The sequence below is a fragment of the Callithrix jacchus genome, chromosome 7 (genome assembly GCF_049354715.1).
Source record: "Callithrix jacchus isolate 240 chromosome 7, calJac240_pri, whole genome shotgun sequence".
Lineage (NCBI taxonomy): Eukaryota > Metazoa > Chordata > Mammalia > Primates > Cebidae > Callithrix > Callithrix jacchus.
Window position 1 is genome coordinate 146,517,734 of NC_133508.1, and position 20,518 is coordinate 146,538,251.

The window sequence follows — 20,518 nt, forward strand, 5'->3', positions numbered from 1 at the left end:
CGGAATCCTTTCATTCTCTCCCTGCTCACCAAATCCCCTTCCCTTCTACTTTATTATTAACCCTTGGAAACTCAGCTTGAGAATGACTGGCCCCAGCCCTCTCCCAGCACCAACTCTCTGCATTGGCACAGCCCCCATACCAGACTGGTCAGGATGTCCCAGCTGTGGCACAGATGTTCCTTCTTCCCTTGTTCCTTGGCAGGCCAAGTAGACACATGGCCTCCCAGAATAAAGACTGCACTTGCCAGCTGATATGGTTTGGATCTGTGCCCATTCTCAAATCTCATGTCAAACTGTAATCCCGATGTTGGAGGTAGGGCCTGGTGGGAAGTGACTGATCATGGGAGTGGACCCGTCGTGAGTGGCTTAGCACCATCCTTTTGGTGCGTGTCTCGCCTAAGAGTCCTCCAGAGATCTGTTTAAAGGTGTGTAGCACCACCACCTCACTCTGTCTTGCTCCTGCTCCCAGGTAAGACACCTCACACCCTACCCTTTGCCTTCTGCCATGATTGGAAGTCTCCTAAGGCCTCCCCAGAGGCAGAAGCCTCTATGGTTCCTATACAGTCTGCAGAACCATGAGCCAATAAGCCTCTTTTCTTTAATGCGAGAATAAACTAACACACCAGCTTCCCTATGTGTGGGCTGAAGACTTCATTCTGGTCAACAGGAAGCAGTCATGTTGCATAACAACTCAAAGCAAGCCTTACCAGACAGCTTGTGTGTGCCCTTTGTCCCTTCTTTCTGCTTGCTGTTTTAGAATATGAAAAGTGGTAACCAGAGCTCAAACTCTGTCCCTAGATGGCATGCCTAAATAGCCACAACATGCAAGATGGACCTCTGGGTCCCTAAAGTGGCAGAGCCCCCATGCCTGGGGCTTACCTCTAGACTACTGTGCCTAAGAAATGCCTCTCGTTTAAACTACCATTTTTTCCCCCAGGAGGTGAAGCTATGTTTCTTTCTCCCATTAGTACTACCACGCCAATTCCAACCAGGAAGTTCCTGAGAAGAAGGTGCTCAAAAAACAATCCCAGCACTTCAGGAAGCTGAAGCAGGAGGATCACTTGAGCCCAGAAGTTCAAGACCAGTCTGGGTGACATAGTGAGACCCTATCTCTACAATTTTTTTAATTAGCTGAGCATGGTGGTGCACACCTGTAATTCAAGCTACTGGTGGGGAGGGGGTGAGATGGGAGACTTATTTTATCCCAGAGGCTGAGGCTACAGTGAGCCATAATTGTGCCACTGCACTCCAGCCTGTGTAACAGAGCAAGACCCTGTCACAAAAAAAGAAAAAAAAAAAAAAAAAAACATGGACAGCAATTACGTCATGAAGAGGCTTCTGTGCCCTCCAAGCACCTACATTCATTCCTGTTTTGTTGATGTTCTAGGCTAAATATTACGCAGGTTAGAATTTGGCACAAAGGAGACAGAGAATCCTAGAAAGATTTTAAAGCTACTCTCACCTCAGGGAAAAGGTTTTGAATACTTTCTCTTCAATTCTTAATATCATGATTGATACGGTTTGGATTTCTGTCCTTGCCCAAATCTCATGTCAAACTGTAGTCTCCAATGTTGGAGGAGGGGCCTGGTGGGAGGTGACTGGGTCATAGGACGGATTTCCTCCTTGCTGTTCTTGTGATAGTGAGCTCTCATGAGATCTGGTTGTTTAAAAGTGTGTAGGCCCTCCCCGAGCTCTCTTCCTCCCGCTCCAGCCATATAAGATGTGCCTGCTTCCCCTTCACCTTCCACCAAGATGGTAAGTTTCCGGAGGCCTCCCCAGCCATGCTTCCTGTACGGCCTGCAGAACTGTCAATTAAGTCTCTCTCTTCTTTAGAAATTACCCAGGTTCAGGTAGTTCTTCACAAAAATGTGAGAACAGACTAATGAAACAATCAACTCATGGCTCTTAACACAAAAAATATAGCTAAGCTCAAAATCAACATGATGTTACCACATCCAACTTTTCTTTATTCTTGAGGGAAAAAAAGTCCAAGATCAAAGGAAAGCACCTGTTTTTAGTTAAACCCTAATATCTTTCTCAGGGCTTACTGCAGTCTGGCCATATGTCAAGCAGGTCTGTCCAATGGCTTGGAACATAGACTTTTGCACTGAAACTTTAAAAACATTACTTGAATTCGGACTACACATGCACACACACACAAACACCTAAATTCTAAGTGAACACAACTATTGCTGAGACCCTGTATTTCAGGAAATAAAGATGGTTTAAAACTCAAAACTGCTCATCAGAATAATCACGCAGGTCAGCCACCACGGCAGAACCATCACTGCTCAGAGGAATTGAGTCAGCAATGCCCGATCTCATCGTCTCTTCGTTAGCACATAAGCGGTTCAACTTGGGATAAGCAAGGAGTCTCTGCAGAGGTACAAAAAATTTATCTCCAACACAGAAGGGTTTGGGAGAGTTCTCTATCTTGGCTTTCTCAACCTCTGTGAACACTGGTCCAAAGCATGGGCTGGAGGCCTGTGAGTCTTTGGGTGTATCATCCCATTCCCCATCCTGTTTTTTCTGCCGTGGCAGGTGGCTCACTCTCAAGCTTTCCACTTGTTGGGACACCTCATTAACCAACACAAGTTTAAAGAACCTTTCCTGCTGTAAGCTCGGGTACGAGGTGGTAAAAACCTAAAGGGAAAAAACAACTTAGAATATGGAAAAATTTTCAAAGCCATCAATAACTTTTTTGCCATGTAAGAATAAATGTACATATTGAATATATGTCAGATCCTACTAATCATACATGCCTCAATTACAATGGGAATCAAATTACTGACACACAGATATTAACTATCTGATGCTGATGCTCAATGTCTCCCAGCCAAGTTTCTACCAAGTCACACAAACCCAGTATTCCTACTTGGTATTACAGGGGAAAGGCCAAAAAACGAACAATGGTTCAAAGGGAAAATGTGACTAAGTGCAGTGGCTCACAGCTGTAATCTCAGCATTTTAGGAGGGTTGGGCAGGAGGATTGCTTGAGGATGGAAGTTCAAGACCAGCCTGGGCAACATAGTGAGACCCACAGTCTCTATGGAAAAAAAAGTAATTAGCTGAGCATGGTGGTACATGCCTATAGTCCTAGCTACCTGGAAAGTTCAAGTGGGAGGATTGCTTGTGCCCAAGAATTCAGGGCTGCAGTGAGCCATGATTGTTCCAGTGCACTCCAGCCTGGGTGACAGAACAAGACGCTGTTCCTAATTAAATACATTTTTCAAAGAATGGGAGGATGTGTTTCTTCTTCTTGCCTCTTTAAACCCAAAGGGTCTAAGAAGTTTGTAGGTTCAGTCCTAAGAGTCATGTCCTAAGCCAACTGGAGAGGAACTGCTGCTGGCTTTCCTTGTTACTACTGATAATTCAAACAGATTACAAAAAGAGTCTGCTGAAGTACTGCTTTGAAGTATTCTAGGTGTTTTTTTGTAGAGATAGAGATCTCATTATGTTGTCTAGGCTGACCTCGAACTCCTGGGTGCAAGCAATCATTCTGCCTTGGCCTCCCAAAGTGCTAGGATCACAGGTGTGAGCCACTGTACCCAGCTGCTCTGAAGTATTCTAAGACGACTCCAGCAGGCCATTGCCCTTAATGCACCTTGAAACATAGCAAAAGGCCAGGCAGTCCAAAAGGATACCATAGGCTAACTCTGATAGTAGATATGGGGCCTGAAAATTTCTCCTAGGGTGAACCACAAAGCAAGGTCATTTACACTTATCTCTACTTTGGGGATTCTTACCCCCAAAAAAGTTCACCACCCTAATGTATCTCTAGCCGTGATAGGTACCTCACAAAGAATACTCACAGCTTTATAAACATGCTGATCATGCTGCTCTGAAACACACGATTCCATTGCCTTTCCTCCATTTTTCCGGAAGATTCCTATCTGGGTACAGTATCCAACATTCTCAGCTCCAGCTGGTGGTTCCCCAACACCAGTAAACTCTACGGAGTAATCATAGCGATTTGCCACATATAAAGCCCTGAAATCAAAACGAGGACAGCAATCATTTGTCTAAATGTAGAGCTACTGTTAAATAAAGAACCATGTCTGGTCAGCAGTACAACAGAACATGAAAAATACAAAGAACATAAATACTTCCAAGTTTCAAATTCCTAACCACTAGTGTATTTATTTCTATGACAAATCAAAGCAAGGATATAGTATCAGTTTCCAATTCACCCTAAGAGTATGGAAGAGAAAAGGAACATTATGGACAGGGTGTAGGGGTGAACAAGGAAACCACAGGGGCTCAACCCAGCTACCCATTTGGGTTTGCAATTACACCAAAAAATATGACCAATCCCCAGGAGATACCCCGGGGCAGGGGCCTGAGGCTCACTCTCACTGCCCCAAACCTTCCCTCTGTTTTGTTCCTCATCTCCATGCCAATACTACAGATGCCTTCACATAAAAGTGACCACACACCCTCTCCACGCTTGCCCAAATGACCACACGCCCTTTCTGTACTGCCCAAATGCAATGGTCCCTTATTGGACGAAAGTACAAAACAATTTAGGCAATATATGTATATCAACATTTATTTCCTAAGATTTTCAACTCCCACAGAATCCCAAATAAACAAAAGGCCTTCTGAACTTACCAGGTTTGAAACTCCATTCTGGTCCACTCAAATTTATGATCTGAATCTCTTAAGGTCACTGAGGGGAACAGGGGATTGAATTCAGAGTTTGGTGTGCTGATGACAATCATGGATGGAGACAGGTACCCAAATACCACTTCAGGAAATCTGGCCAGATCACCTGAATCCAAATGTTCTATTCTAAAATGGTTAATGAGAAAGATAATAAAATCTAGCTTCACTTGCACCTATTTTTCTAATTGATTTATCAAAAACAATTTCCATATGTATATCAATTTCTCCCTTCTTTCAATACGTAACAATGCTTACATGACCTAAGAACAATTATTCAGGCTGGGCGCAGTGGCTCGCACATGGAATCCCAGCACTTTGGGAGGCCAAGATGGATGGATCACCTTAGGTCAGGAGTTCGAGACCAGCCCGGCCAACGTGGTGAAACTCCATCTCTACTAAAAATATAAACATTTGCTGGGCATGGTGGCACATGCCTGTAATCCCAGGTACTCAGGGGGGTGAGGCAGAAGAATTGCTTGAACCCAGGAGGCAGAGGTTGCAGTAAGCCGAGATTGTGCCACTGCACTCCAGCCTGGGTGATGAGCAAAACTCAGTCTCAAAAAAAGAAAGGAAAGAACAATTATTCATATATTCTCATCCTTTCCTACCCCCCAACTGCACCTGTGATGTTCCCTTATCCAACTAAGGTCCTTTGCTGTGCTCTACAGCTTCATTATCAATACCTCTAAAAAAAAGTCTCTGAGGTTAAACCTCCCTGATATAAGGCATCAGTGAGGACAATATCACTTCTATGATACTCTTGTCAAAAATGCAGTCCCTGAATTTGATAATGAGGAGACACTTAGATTGAGGGGCATTCTAGAAAACAGCACATATTCTTCAGAAATATCAAGGGCAAATAGGACCAAGAAGAAAGGCTGCACAGACTGGCTTCAGATTAAAGGAGCCCACGCAAACATGACAACTAAATGCATTGTGTGATCCTGGGCCATTTTAAATTATAGCTAAATTTAAAAATAGCTATAGAAAAACATTACTGGAACAAATGCTGAATGCTGAATATGGACTTAGACGAAGTAATAGTACTATATCAATGTTAAATTTCCTGACAGAGTTATGTGGTCATGGTAAGAAGTCTTTGTTCTTAGAAAATATTTACCGAGGTATCTAGGAGCAACAGGATGCAACATACCCAACCTACTCTGAGATGGTTGAGATAAATAAAATACATGTAGAAAACTATATTTAGAGAAAAAGACAAACTAAATAGGATCAACTATAAACAAGTGGTAAACCTAGGTAAAGAACAGGGAGAGAATTCCTTGGACCCATCCTGCAACTTCTGTAACTTTGTAATTATATAACAACTAAATATTACCAAAACAGGATCTGACAAAGTTTTGCTGCCATCCCATCTAAGTCAGTATATCCTAAGGAAACTGGATACTGACAAAAATGGTTCACACAGGCCTGAGCTTCTATGCAATTCCCAAGAAAATTAGGAGCTGGCTGGATGTGGTGGCTCACACCTGTAATGCCAGCACTTTGGGAGGCTGAGGCAGGCAGATCACGAGGTCAGGAGCTCGAGACCAGCCTGGCCAACATAGTGAAACTCCATCTCTACTAAAAATACAAAAGAATTAGTCAGGCGAGGTGGTGGGCACCTGTAATCCCAGCTACTCAGGAGGCCGAGGCAGGAGAATTACTTGCATCCAGGAAGAAGCTGCAGTGGGCCGAAATGGCACCACTGCACTCCAGCCTGGCTGACAGTGTGAGACTCAGTCTCAAAAAAAAAAAAAAAAAAAGAAAATTAGGAGCCACATTAAGCTGTAGAGAGACAATCTCCTTCCACAGGCTGCAAGGACCCATATCACCACTAGGCCTCTATTTCTCAGCAGGATGGTGATGGGCAGAAACATCATGACCTTTGATCCAGTTATAGGAAGAAGCACTGAAGGAGAACTGATGACCTGTTTCATTAGTCAGTAATGGTCTTCAAGCTGCCAAATCTTCTTATTCTACTTGACTTCTTTGCATCACCAGTACAAATACTACCTAACATAACCACAATCTGTGGTTACAAACATAACATAATTAGAGGGAAAGTTACTGCTTTATCAGACACTGGAAAATAAGAAAAGCTGAAATTAAATGAGCTAAGTATTTATTTCGAGAAGTTAGGAAAACACAGCAAATGAAACTCAAAATGAGCAGATGCAAGGAAATACAAAGGGATTTTTATTTTCTTTTTTGAGACGGAGTCTTGTTCTTGTTGCCTAGGCTGGAGGGCAATTGCGCAATCTTGGCTCACTGCAACTTCCACCTCCCAGGTTCAAGAGATTCTCCTGTCTCAACCTCCAGAGTAGCTGGGATTACAGGCATGCCCTACCATGACTGGCTAATTTTTGTATTTTTAGTAGAGACAGGGTTTCTCCATGTTGGTCAGGCTAGTCTTAAACTCCTGACCTCAGGTGATCCACCCACTTCAGCCTCCCAAAGTGCTGGGATTACAAGTGTGAGCCACTGCGCCTGGCCTATATACCACATTTTCTTTATCCATTCATCTGCTGATGAACATTTAGGTAGATTCCATATCCTGCCTACTGTGCTGTAACAAACACTGGGGTGCAGATATCTCTTCAATATAACTGACTTCTTTCCTCTGGATAAATACCCTGTAGTGGGATTGCTAGATCATATGGCAGTTCTATTTTCAGTTTTTTGAAAAATGAAACAGCCTCTCAAAACTGCCTAAGCCATCCCAAGTGCTGGGATTACAGGCATGAGCCACTGCGCCCAGTTTTTAGTAATATGTACTGGTCCTCCAGAGCAGAGTTAGTAGTGTTTTTTTTCTATTGCCTGGTACATATTAGCTATAGGAAAAAAAATAGAAGAACAAAGAAGCCATATATAAAGTTTAGAACAGCAACAGGCAATAAGAAAATCTACTTGTAGGTATTTTGCTCTCATCATTCATACTTTAATATATCCTCCTTGAAGTTAGTGTTTCAGTTTTTAAAACCTGTTTTCCATAATGGCTGTACTAATTTACATTCCAACCAATTTATATGAGGTCCCTTTCTCTGCATCCTTGCCAGCATTGTCTTTTTAATAACATCCATTCTAAATGGGGTGAAATATCTCACTGTGGTTTTGATTCACATTTCCCTGATGATTAGTGATTTTAGCGTTTTTTTCATGTATGTGTTAACCATCTGTATGCCTTTTGAGAAATGTCTGGGCAGGTTCTTTGCCCATTTTTTAATTATTTTGGAGTTTTGGGGTTTTGCTGTTGAGGGCCTTGTATATTAACCCCTTGACAAATACTTTGCATATATTTTCTCCAATCTATAGGTTCTCTTCACTCCATTCTTTCCTTTGCTGTGCAGAAACCTTTTAGTTTCATATAGTCCCATTTGTGTATTTCTGTTTGTAGCCTGTGCTCTTGTAGTCTTATTCAAAATCTTTGCCTAGACCAATGTCCTGAAGCATTTCCTGTTTTCTTCTAGTACTTTTATAGTTTTGGGTCTTGCATTTAACTCTTTAATCCATCTTGATGTTTGTATACAGTGAGAGATAGGGGTCTAATTTCATTCTGCATATGCATATGCAGTTCTCCCCGTACCATGTATTGGAGACAGTGTCCTTTTGCCAATGCCTGTTCTTGCTGTCTTTGTTGAAATCAGTTGGCTGAAAATGCATGGATTTATTTGTGGGTTCTCTCTATTCTGTTCCATTGGTCTATATGTCTGCTTTTATACCAGAACCATGATGTTTTGATTACTGCTGCTTTGTAGTACATTTTGAATCAGGTAGTGTCAGGTCTCCAACTTTTTAAACTGAATTTTTTAGTAGCGGCAAAGGGCCACATGAATACCCTTAATTGATTCAGAGAAAAAATAACTCTACAGGGAGATGGAGGTGGGAGGAACAAGAGAAGGAGGGTGGAATGTACAAATGATTTTAAAAGTGAGGAAGGTGTTAACATCTGGATAAAGGGGGTATAGGTATTCTTGGTACATGTATTTATGGCAATTTATCTGTATACTTGAAATTTCTAAGTAAAATGTTGGAAAAGAAGAGTAAAAAGATATCTCTAACCAATGAGCAGTTTTCTTTACAAATAATAATTAAGACCTAAGTATTTAGGACACTAAGATCACTCAGACTTATTCAGGTTTTTCAAATGAACAATTATACAGTATAAATCAGTTTAAAACTTACAGTTCAATACACGTTATCAAGTCAAATCCAAGCAAACGAGAGTCTCTCTCCACAACAGACCCATGATACAATGTGATGGTCAAATTTAGATCCCGAGGTTTCAGATAATCACCCATCAAAGGAGCTAACGTATCACTGCAAAATAATTATTGAAGAAACATTCTGAACATGATCTATTTAAAAATTCTCACCAGCTACAGAACTCAGATCCTCTGATGATTATCTTCTACCTATGTTGATATAAGTCTGACACAGCCTGTTTTCCTTGTCTTGATATATTAAATACCAAGTCATAGGGAAACTTCCTGTCACATGAGAAGTTACTGGCCAGTGAGAAAAAGACTTTGAATATTTAATACTGTTATATTGTTTCCATTTGTAATAGTTTTGGTTTTCCAGCTTTAGTTTGATTCACTGATTTTCAGATTTTTGTTCTTTAGAAGATCATTCTTAAAGCAAACTGTGGAAATCTAATGTATATATGCTATATACACAAGAGATAGGAGAAATGCTATGGTTCAAAATGGAGGCGATGGCCTGGAGCCTTGGCCTTAGTGTTCTGGGGAATTTTAAATCCTCAGAACATTTATGCTATAAATTATCATAGTGTTTAGCATTAAAGTGATGAGATTTTGAAACTGAATTTGAATATCTGAAATTGAATTTGCAATGCTTCTACTATTATAATCATTTAATTGACGCTATACTTTAAGTTGGTAGCAATAAAATACAGGTATTGTTAGTGTTATGGCAAATCCTGATTATTCAGTGAGTTGCAGATCCTTAATATCTCCAATCTTTTAAGACAAATATAAAATCAACACTTTCTCTAAACTCAATTAATGTCATTAGTTTTATATTAATGAATAATTCTTTCAGAAACTAGGTATTACCCTCTCCATCGTAATTTATCCTCATTAATATCTACTCCAACAAGGAATTCAATGCATGGATTGACTTTTAGCAGCCTTAAGAGTGAAGTATCACCACATCCCAGGTCTGCAACCTGTAGATGAGACAGAATGTTATTTCAAAGACATTTACAGCCAGAAAAGTATGATCAAAAACTTTTATTTCTGAGGAGGAGAGAGGGGAGTACATAACAGTAATAAAATAATAAAGCCATTATATGGAAGGATTTTTTGGTAGAAGATTCTACACATACACACAAAAACAAATTAATCTGAGACTTTATAAGCCCATGGACAAATTTCTATTTGATCACAGTAAAACAGAAAGTTCCACTCCTATTCCAGAACGACTATTATTGCCTATATTGAACTAATAAAAAACAATTAGGTACATACTGTTTTCCCATTCAGAATCAGAATTTGGGGTCTTAAATATTCTCAGCATATTTCAGCAAACGAAGCTTTCTAAAACTTTGCTTTCATCCCTCAAACATTAATTTGATTAAACAATTACCTCAAACCATCTGAAATTCCATACCGAACTTTGAGCTGCCAAAAAGCCAATTTTAGATGCCTTACCTGAATACACATGCCTAGATGGCCACAGAGATGTAAACTAATACCTGCACCTTGGTGTGCAAGTGTGAAACAATAGTGGTGCAGTTAAGGAAAACCTTTACACACAGGAATCTTCACTGAGTCTTCAACATCAAGCAGAAAAAGAAAGCTTTCATCTAGAAATTCACCTTACCTGCATCTAGTTCATATCCAATCCATTAGTATAGTAACCAGGTATGAATATATGTATGTAGATGGTATGCAATTATGCCTTTACTCTGAAATTAATTGAGAAGGCTCACTATGATCTCATTTTCTTTTTGAGACAGGATCTTGCTCTGTTGCCAAGGCTGGAGTGCAGGTGATAACAGCTCACTGCAGCCTCAACCTCCTGGGCTCAAGGGATCCTCCCATCTCAGCCTCCTGAGTAACTGGGACTACAGGCACATACCACCATGCCCAGCTAATTTTACTTTTTGTAGAGACAGGGTCTCACTATGGTGCCAGACTGGTCTCAAGCTATTCAGCTGCCTCAGCCTCCCAAAGTGCTGGAATTACAGGTGCGAACCATCACACCCAGCCCATTATCATCTAATTTTAAAAGAACCACAATACCTGTGGCTACAATACCAGTTTGCCTGGTATTTTTAGAGCATTTAGCTCTAGAAATATGGTACCTACAAGATCACACCCCACTACAAAATCTCAAGATTTTCTTCACATTTGAACCTGGCAATACGGAACTCTACCTGAGCCCTGTGTTTCTGGCATCTATTAAAGGAATCCATCTACGCTCTGTGTTCCAGGAAAGGGCTCACTGCAAAGAACCACCCTTCTCCATAAAACTTAGGTAAGATCCCTTGTGTTTGCATTCTTTGCCTCAAATGACTGGTATGAATACTTGTCCCCATTAATCAATGGGAAGAAAATTTCTTTTTTAACCATACTTTATTTGAACTTTTCTCTTTCCCCCAGGGCCCTGAACTTTGGCCTGAGGAAACAGCCCCCTCCTTAAGGCTCCCCATTCTACTGTCCTTTCAAACCACCCTTTCATCCCACTTCCCTAGTTTCTAACTTTGTTCACTTCTCTAGTAAAGGAAAAATCCCTTTGGCTCAACTCTTGAGACACTTGCAGATCTTGTGGTTACGGCATTCTTTCTATTGCAATAATCCCTGTGAAAAGTCTCTCCACACTAATGCATTTGACAAACCACCTCATAAGACTAGTCTACTAGTCTTAATAATTAAATGTTTGGAAAGAGAAAAAATACCTACCTTCTTGGGCTCATGTTGCTCCACTAAATTTTTAACAAACTGGTACCGCTGCCTGTATAGTGGAGGTTTAAACTTTATTACCGTCTCCCTGGGAACTTCTTCAAAATTACCATCAACCACACTATTGCACTGAAGTTCACAAACAAAAAAAGATGGGTTCTAAATCATGCATGACTTCAGAAATTAAATAAAGAAAACCCTTAATTTCCCCCAATCACTTCAAAAAACACACTGGCCTTCACATACCCCTTGTCCTAAAATCATTCGGGAGCACTATTTCCTCCACAGTTCATCTAAGCATCCTTTCATGCCTTTTAATAAGTGAGAATCTGGCTCTATGCTCCCTATAGCTTAGTTTCAGCTGAAGGGAACATTACTAATGAATATATTCAATGAAAACAACCTAGAAGCCTCCAAACCACAAGGGACCTTTTGTGGAGTGAGTTGCCAAAGCCTGTGGTCCAGATAGACAGGAGGCTGAAAAATATTTATAATGACTGACACACGCACACACACTCTTACACTTTTTTTTTTTTTTTTTTTTCAAGACAAGAGTCTTGTTCTGTCACCCAGGCTGGAGTGCAGTGGTGTAATCTCGGCTCACTGCAACCTCTGCCTCCCTCCCGGGATCAAGAAATTCTCTACTGCCTCAGCCTCCTGAGTAGCCAGGATTACATTACAGGCACACCCCACTATGCCCGGCTAATTTTTATATTTTTAGTAGAGACAGGTTTCACCATGTTGGCCAGGCTCTTCTTGAACTCTTGACCTCATGATCCATCTGCCTTGGCCTCCCAAAGCACTGGGATTCCAGGCGTCAGCCACCATGCCCAGCCAACACTCTTCTCTTTTTAAGAGAAATGGAGTCTTACTGTGTTGCCCAGGCTAGATTAAAACTCCTGGGCTCAAGCAATCCTCCCACCTCAGCCTCCTGAGTAGGTGGGCATCAGCAGAAACATTCCACCAGAACAGCAAAAGACTCTCTCCCTGACCAAATTTTAGTCAGGTTTCTGAGCCATCTTCTTGAATAGACCTCAATCCTGGCCCCAAACTGGTCTTTGGGCTGCCTAGCCCAATTTTAACAAGAACACTTCTATGTCAGTTTAGGCAGAATCTTCTACCCCTGATATCTAATCACCCTTCATAACTGGTCAAATTCTTCATCCTTGCAATGTCCTTACTGCAACAGTCTTCAATAAAGTCAGACTAATTTTTTCTTTAACATGACCCCAAGAAAAAACAGAATTTATAAGATTAATCTGGAACAGTTGTTACTGTGTTCCATTATAAAATATTCCAGAGGATATTTGATATCTAGTATAGCACTGTCCAATAAAGATAAAATAGAAGTAGGCAATTTTCTTGTAGCCCAAGAATTGTAATTATAATTGGAATTGATTAGAATATTTAACCCAATATGTCAAAAATATAATTTCCATATAAAATCAATATAAAAGTGAGATTTTAGATTCTTGTTTTACATATTAAGCCTTCCAAATCCAGTGTGCTATATATTTTGTACTTCTGCATTTCAATTCCAAAATTTTCATCAGAAATACTTGTCTGTATTGGATTTCAAAAACTTCACATTTAAAATTTACATTCACACACCCAAATTATTCCAAACATACTTTTTTCCCCCAATAATGAAATCAAATATCCATTTTTAAACTTAAAATTAAAAATGAAGTTATGAGCCTAGGTGGTCAGCACTGCAGTGAGTCGTGATTGGGCCAGTGCATTCCAGCCTGGGCAACAGAGCAAGACCCTGTCTTTGAAAAAAAAAAAAAAAAAAAGTTAAAGTTCAGTTCCTTAGTTCCACTAGCAACATTTCAAGCGCCCACTTGCTATGTGTAGTACTGAACAGCAGGGAGCTACAACCTAGATACTCCCAGCGTGGTTTCCAAACCAGTGGCACCTTCACCTAGAAACTTTAGAAACACAAAAGCTTGGGCCTCACCCCAGACCTCCTCAAACAGAACCTGCAGCTTATCAAACTCCCTGGTGATCCATATGCACGATCACATTTGGGAAAACACTACTTAGAGTGTTTTTAAAATAGATTTTGCTACTTTAACAACTAGTGATAAAAATAAAAACATTTATTTTACTTACACCAAATGTGAATCTTTCATCTAAGTATACTCTTGTTTACCTCAACCAACACTCCAGGAAATGTTAGGACCTAAATGTGATTAAGTTTGCTTGCAATTATCTCACAATACATCCAGGTAGTAATTCTTTATTTTTTTTTGAGACAGATTTTCACAATGTCACCCAAACAGGAGTGCAGTAGTGCAATCTCGGCTCACTGCAACCTCTGCCTCCCGAGTTCAAGCAATTCTCCTGCCTCAGCCTCCCAAGTAGCTGGGATTTCAGGCGCCCGCCACCAAGCCCAGCTAATTTTTTGTATTTTTAGTAGACATGGGGTGTCACCATATTGGTCAGGCTGGTCCCGAACTGCTGACCTCAGGTGATCCACCCACCTCGGCCTCACAAAGTGCTGGAATTACAGGCGTGAGCCACCATGACCGGCCTCACCCAGGTGGTAATTCTTAAGAGTCAAATAAACAGCTAACAAGCGTGGCATTACCTGTAGGTTGTTTTCTTCCATTTTGTTTCCACGCTTTGTTGAAACAAAAATGAAGATTTATCCTGCAGGCTCTATTTGAGAGAATCAGCACTGACTCAGCTGTAATAAATTCAAAACCGTTTTTTTTTGTTTGTTTTTTTACAAAACCGTTTTGTAAAGAGACACCTGAAGGAAATAACTGCCTAGTTCAGTAGGGAAGAACGAAAGCCTCTTTCTTACTCCTTACTACAGTATATAATTTAAACAGAACGCTTAAAAGTAAATAACGAATTCACCTCTGGGTACTCAAAAAAAACGAAAGCAGGACTTGAACAGGTATTTACATACCAAAGTTCACTGTAGCATTATTCACAATAGTCAATCTGTGGATTAAATGCAGACCACATTTAATCCACAGAATGTATCCAGTATTTTTTCAGACATTCGCAAGCAGGCTCAGAAAGCGTAACTTTTCACTACGTCAAACCCTGTTAGGAGCAACACCCATTCTTTCCCTTTACTATCATTAATAGTTCAATTTGATACAAACGGAACAATCTTAGGAGTTCTGCCCATTTCATTGCTAAGAGCCTCAACTTCAAATTTTTTCAAAAACAGTTTTTCCACACATGGTCAAAATGAAATTTCGAGGAGGGAAACATTCCCCTGATAAGCCAGAGATGATCCAACATCTTTCCAATTCACTCACGAACTTGAATTTAAATTTTGGTTCTCTATTGCACGTGTCTCCATCAAATAGACTTTAGTCTGAAATGTAGGCAACTTGTTAGTCGCCAACTCGTAGTATGAAACCGTGCTCACTGGAGCCAACGCTTCTGTCTTTGTACGGGCCGTCGCTTCCATCACCTTGCAGTAAAAATCACTCCCAACCGGAAAAGCAAAGCTCGGCGCGGAGCCGCCAGCGTCTTCAACTCTGGGCGCCGCCCTCACGCCCGCGCACGCGCAGCCTAGCTGCGTAACGCTACCGCCGCGGCCACGCCTGCGCCCACACCTAAGCCTGGGCCGCCCCCAAGGGCTCGCCAGCCTCGTGCAGTCTCACGGTCAGCCCTGGGCCCCGCGAACCCCTTGGTGCGCTGGGCACCGTCCCTCTAGGCTCTCGGCTCCGAGGCGTCGGTTTTGCGTATCGTAACGGCAGCTGTGGCGCATGCCCGGAAGCCATTTTTAAGATCCTCTCCCGAATCTTGGCGAGGACCGCTGCGTCCGCCGCGCCGCGTACCCGCGGCTGAATGCCGTACCGGCGCGGCGGCTGTTGGCAGAGGCCCCCGGCTCTGAGCGCGTAGCCAGACCGCGAGCAGGAAGGCGGCTCGGGCTTGGGCGACTGTTGGGTTGGTAGCGCTCCCGAGGCGCGGCAAAGGCCTAAAAAACGGTCCCGGCCAGCGGAAGGCGGCAAGAGGAGTAGCTAGACTCCGCGCGAGGAAGCCGGCGGCTTGGATCCCAGAGCAGACCACCGAGGCTAAGAACTCTAGGCTGAGTGAAGTTGGCCCAGTGACACCTGCGCTTAGAAAAACATTTCCGCTCCCAGCGCCCAACCCGCCACCCCCAAACTAGTTTTCCCCGAGTGCTGTGAATAGAACTGTCGATCTCTTAGAAAAGTTATTGTATCCTGCCCTTCTTCCCGCCGGAGACTACTTAATATATATAAGTACTTTCTTTCCTGTATGTGATGGAAGAGTATACAGGGTGACTGGAGGGACGAAGCTGCCTTCTTCAGGGGAAAAAAGATTGACTTCTATTTTAAAAGATGCAAAAGCTGGTGTTTTTACTACTGAATTAATAGCCTGTTAATATGCCGTAAATGATATATTGGAGCTGTATTTTCCAACACTTAACACCTATATGCAAAGCACTATGCTAACAGCTTTAGGGTAACAGAAAGATAAATTACACCAATCTTGTTTTTGGTATTTGGGGGAGTCTAGTTCCATAGGTAAGAAGTACAGAACTAAAGATTAAGCTTCAAAAATTCAAGTATAAGGCCCGGCACAGTGGCTCCTGCCTGTAATCCCAGAACTTCGGGAGGCGGGCAGATCATTTGAGCCCAGGAATGTGAGACCCCGTCTCTACCCCCCCCAAAAAAAGAAATTAGCTGGGCATGGTAGTGCCTGCCTGTGGTCCCAACTATTTGGGAGGCTGAGGCAGGAGGAACACTTGATCCCAGAGTCCCAGGCTGCCGTGAGCTATGATTGCACCACTGCCCTTCAGTCTGGGTGACAGAATCAGACCGTGTCTCAAAAGAAAAACGCAATGATACTTTCACATTACAGTTTGAGAGGTCCCTGTTGACTTAGGGAAACTAGTTTTAGCAGACTGTCTTCATTAAAGGAGTGTGCACCTTACTACAGGATATAATTTAAATAGAACGTTTCAGCGTAAATAAATTCACTTCTGGGTATACACTCAAAACAGGAATTGAAACAGGTTTTGGACACCAGAGTTCACAACAGCATTATTCACAGTAGCCAAAATGTGGAAACAACCCGAATGCCCATTAAAGAATGAATGAATAAACAAAATGTGATGTAGACATACAATGGGATATTCAGCCTTTATTTTTCCAATCACAAGAGTTTCAGGAAAATCAGCCTTTAAAAGGACTGAAATTCTAACATTTGCTACCACATGGATGAATCTTGATGACATGCTGAGTGATATAATCAGTCACAGAAGGACAAATATTGCATGATTCCATTTATATGAAGTACCTAGACTAGTCAAATTCATACAAAGTAGAATGGTGGTTGCTATAGGCTGGGAGGAAGAGGGAATTGAGAGTTGTTTAATGGGTACAGAGTCTCAGTTTGGGGTGATGGAGAAGTTTTCCAGATAGTGAGGATGGTTGCACTGAACTTAATGCCACTGAACTTAAAATTCGTTAAAATGGTTTTATGTATATTTACCACAGTTTCAAAAATTTAAAGGAAAATTTAAAAGTTAAAATTTATATATGCAGGACTCTTGGATCTAGGCTGGTTCACCCATTTATCAACTTGAACTCCTCACGTCCAGTTCCCTCTCCCTGCCTATTTCATCATTCTCCTGCCCTCCTACTCTCAGAGTCTGAAAAATCATCTTTGACTCTATCCACTTCTGTCCTTCCCACACTTGGACAATCACCAAATTTTGACCTCTTCAAGCTGTCACCTACCATCTGCTCCTGCCCACAGCTAATAGCTTAGCCTTTGCCATCTCATCTTGTTATTATAACTCATCTTTCCTTCCTCCACCTGAGTTACAGACCATGTAACGTCTTTTTAGAGTGAATTTGAAGTCAAATAGGCCTTAAATCCTGATTTTACTATTACTGCATAACCTTTGGAAGTTGACATTCTCTCTGAGTGTTAGGGTCTGGTTTTTTTTAAGTTGAAAAATGGGAGTTAAATGAGATTACTTACTTAGTAAATGTGTATAGAGCATTTATTATGGATCAAGTACTCGTTTGAATTAAAAAGACAGATGAAGGTCCTTTCATAGCTTTTACAATCCAGTAGTTGTAGGTGTGTGGCACAGAATGGGAAATCAAAAGTTATCCTGGGCCAAGTAAGGTGGCTCATGACTAATTCAAGCAGTTTGGGAGGCTGATACAGGAGCATGGCTTGAGGCTAGGAGTTCAAGACCAGCCTGGGCAACATAGTGAGACCTGTCTCTACAAAGAAAACAGCATTATCTGAGTGTGCTGGCAAGCACCTGTATGCCTAGGGACTCAGGAGGCTGAGGCAGGAGGATTGCTTGAGCCTGGGAGTTGAGGCTGTAGTGAGCTGCGATCATGCCACTACACTCCAGCCTGGGCAACAGAGTGACACCCTGTCTTAAAATTAATTTCAAAAAAAATTTTTTTTGAGACGGAGTCTTGTTCTGTCACCAGGCTGGGGTGCAGTGGTGCGATCTCAGCTCACCGCAACCTCCACCTCCCGGGTTCAAGCAATTCTCCTGCTTCAGCCTCATGAGCAGCTGGGATTACAGTCACGCATCACCATGCCTGGCTAATTTTTGTATTTTTAGTAGAGACGGGGTTTCACCATGTTGACCGGCTGGTCTCAAACTCCTCATCTCCAGTGATCCACCTGCCTTGGCCTCCCAAAGTGCTGGGATTGCAGGTGTGAGCCACCTTGCCTGACTAAAAAATAATTTTTAAGTTATCCTAGATTCCAGCTTGAGCCTGATGCTTAACAAGATGGAACATTTGGAGGTCTTGAGAAGAGGGTTATTGTATATTGCATATAAGAGGGATGTAAATAGTTTTGTGTCCAGAAGATTGTAACAGATCAAGATCCATGAATTTCTTCTCATCTATTGAGAGAAATGGGGTCTATTTCTTCTCCTTTTAAATCTGTATGGGTTTTGCAATTTCACCAATGAATAGAATACCTCAATGCCAGTTTCTGGACCTAAGACTTAAGAAACTAGCAGTTTCTACTTCCTGTTTCTTAACGCATCCAGTCTTGGAACTCAAATGACATTCTGTGAAGACTAAGGGGCCCCATAGAGAGGCCCACATGGAGAAAAACTCAGTCTCCCCTCACCCCCTCTCAAAGGCTGTCAGCCAGCACCACCTTGTCTTGTCAGCCATGTGAGTGAGCCATGTTGGAAGTGAATCCTACAGGCCATGTGAGCCACTTAAACTGACTGCCTGAAGACAGTAGCTCTGTCCACAAGCACAGAGAGCTGGAAGCACCTGAAAATTGATGTTTTCCTAGGTAGTGCTTTGCCAGTGATGACTGGTATGGATGTGTACAAGTCCAGCTCCCTGATCTCAGACTTCTGGCCTCCAGAATTGTTGGAAAATAAGTTTTCATTGCTTAAGCTATCTAGTCTGTGGTATTTTGTTATGGCCACCCAAGCAGACTGATAACACTGAATTATGTATATAACTGAATAATAACCTATGGAGCAATAAGATCACATTTGGAGCATCTTCTCTATTAAGGACAAAAATGTCCTCCCACCTTATCAGTATTCTACAAGTTAACCTCTAACTTCTCAGAGTTGTTAACTGTTTAGACCTTTGCTTGTAGGGAGCGACTCAGAGAAAGTTACAATCCCCAAGAGAGCTATATGTCTGTGAGACAGGCATGTTATTAAAATGTCAGCCATGTGCAGTGGCTCATGCCTGTAATCACAGCTCTGGGAGGCTGAGGTGGGAGGATCACTTGAGGCTAGGAGTTTGAGACTAACCTGGGAAAGACCCCTGTCTCCAAAAAAAATTTAAAAATTTTTTAAATTTAAATACTGTGAAATAATCCACTTCCAAGTGTTGGATATTTTTTCTGCATAGTAGTGAAATTATTGCTGTCTGTCTCAGTGTAAGAGTGGCCACCAGGCTGCCTGGCATCCTGATGGGAAGGAGCAGGGCCAGAAGTTGAATCACACTATGAGTGCGTCTTATGGGCCAGCTCTGAACTTACGTGGGTAGCGAAAAAGAAATAAGATTTAAAATGCATGATTCCAAAAGAGTCTGGAAAATTCCTCCATTTGTCAGACATGCGAAGTTGTCATTGCATATCCATAATTCTTTATGCATTTTTCTTATAGAAGGCCCTGACATTGTATAAGCTTCAGGCCCCACAAAACCTGGATCTGCCCTGCCAAGATCAGCATCTGGAGGAAAACTGCTTCTACAATAGCACAACCAATCTGATCATCCCTGCGTCAATCAGCATTCTCCAGAGAAACAGAGCCAACAGGTTATATGTGTATATGTGAAGAAAGACTTATTTTAAGGAGTTGACTCATGCAATTATGAAGGTGCAAGTCCTAAATCTGAAGGGCAGGCAGATGGGCAGACTGGAGACTCAGGGAAGAGTTGCAGTTCAAGTCTAAAGTCAGTTGGTTAGAAGAATCCCCTCTTGCTGGGTGGCGCTAAGATTGGGGAAGTGGGAGTAGATGGAGAGAGGGGAGGTGTCAGGCTTTGCTCTATTAAGGACTTCAGCTGATTGGATGAGGCCCAGTCACATTATGGAGGGAAATCTGCTTTGTTCAAAGTTTACTGATTTGAATATTAATCTCATCCATAAAAAAATAAATAACCTTCACAGAAACATTTAAAATATTTGACCAAATATCTAAGTCCATGGCTCAGACAACTTGACACATAAAATTATCCATCACAATTCCATTCTCCCAGTACAGGTCGGCCGGGCCTTGGGCAGGTGGTAACCTCAGCCCTAGAGTTTACAGCAGTACTCTCACACTTACCAGATGTAGTTCTGTGGGTCCAGGCCCCACTTCTCAAGACAGAATCTGATTGGCTAATTTTGACCAAGTCTCATTTCCTAGTTCATTCACAAATAAGGGTTAGAGAAAGGGTTGGACTCACAAGGGACTTAGCCTCTCT

The 20,518-nt window shown here is 41.9% G+C and overlaps 1 protein-coding gene across 3 annotated transcripts; it reads right to left on the reverse strand.

The window, feature by feature from the left end:
• Positions 1-1,949: 1,949 nt before the first annotated feature.
• On the reverse strand, positions 1,950-15,066 carry HENMT1 (HEN methyltransferase 1). Of its 3 annotated transcripts, none has more exons than XM_009001811.5 (8): positions 15,034-15,066; positions 14,188-14,286; positions 11,595-11,723; positions 9,744-9,856; positions 8,851-8,985; positions 4,612-4,791; positions 3,813-3,990; positions 1,950-2,643 (listed from the first exon to the last, which is right to left on the reverse strand). In XM_009001811.5, the coding sequence occupies exons 2-8, from the start codon at positions 14,206-14,208 to the stop codon at positions 2,233-2,235; spliced, it is 1,167 nt and encodes a 388-aa protein (XP_009000059.3). In that variant the 5' UTR covers positions 14,209-14,286; positions 15,034-15,066; the 3' UTR covers positions 1,950-2,232. The 3 variants fall into 3 exon arrangements, with proteins under 3 accessions (XP_009000059.3, XP_002751206.3, XP_035108221.3); XM_002751160.7 differs by having other exon boundaries at positions 14,989-15,066; XM_035252330.3 differs by lacking the exon at positions 14,188-14,286 and having other exon boundaries at positions 14,989-15,066.
• Between the last annotated feature and the right edge of the window lie 5,452 nt (positions 15,067-20,518).

Bases quoted from the DNA above. Each gene is read 5' to 3' on its own strand.
- HENMT1 (XM_035252330.3), bottom strand. From the start codon at position 15,030: ATGGAAGCGACGGCCCGTACAAAGACAGAAGCGTTGGCTCCA. The intron at 9,857-11,594 runs GTAGGTATTTTT...TCTCATCTACAG, and splicing joins AGCAACATGAGCCCAAGAAG to GTTGCAGACCTGGGATGTGG. The intron at 4,792-8,850 runs GTAAGTTTTAAA...TAACCATTTTAG, and splicing joins TTGATAACGTGTATTGAACT to AATAGAACATTTGGATTCAG.